Source organism: Chaetura pelagica, unplaced genomic scaffold (assembly GCF_000747805.2).
Source record: "Chaetura pelagica isolate M959 unplaced genomic scaffold, ChaPel_1.0 scaffold191, whole genome shotgun sequence".
NCBI lineage: Eukaryota > Metazoa > Chordata > Aves > Apodiformes > Apodidae > Chaetura > Chaetura pelagica.
In genome coordinates this window covers 2368554-2368904 of record NW_009952440.1, presented here as the reverse complement: position 1 = coordinate 2368904, position 351 = coordinate 2368554, and the positions used below count along the sequence as shown (strand labels likewise).

Here is a 351-nt window from a genome sequence, read left to right as displayed (position 1 = left end):
CGCCGGCATGTACATGCTGGAGGGCTGTAACTGCGAGAGGGTGCCGGCTCCCAAGGGCTGCGCTGCCAGCAGCGCCAAGGATGCTGCGCTGGACAAGCAGGTACCCGCGGGGGGACGGTCCCCTCGGGGCGGCTGGAGGGGGCAGAGCGGGAGAGGAGGGCAGGGAGGAGAGCCCAGGGCACTGGGGAGAGCCCAGGGCAGGGAGCAGAGCCCCAAGACAGGGAGCAGAGCCCCAGGACAGGGAGCAGAGCCCAAGACAGGGAGCAGAGCCCCGGGACAGGGAGCAGAGCCCAAGACAGGGAGCAGAGCCCCGGGGCAGGGAGCAGAGCCCCAGGACAGGGAGCAGAGGCC

At 71.2% G+C, this 351-nt stretch overlaps 1 protein-coding gene across 1 annotated transcript in view; it reads left to right on the top strand.

Moving 5' to 3' along the window:
- Position 1: 1 nt before the first annotated feature.
- The window catches only part of RASGRF2 (Ras protein-specific guanine nucleotide-releasing factor 2), a gene marked incomplete at its 5' end in the record, with an annotated part of 128110 nt that continues 127760 nt past the window's right edge, over positions 2-351 (top strand). Inside the window, one exon of the mRNA XM_010008411.1 lies at positions 2-100. Within this exon, the coding sequence (XP_010006713.1) occupies positions 2-100 (99 nt within the window). The remainder of the gene's footprint in view (positions 101-351) is intronic.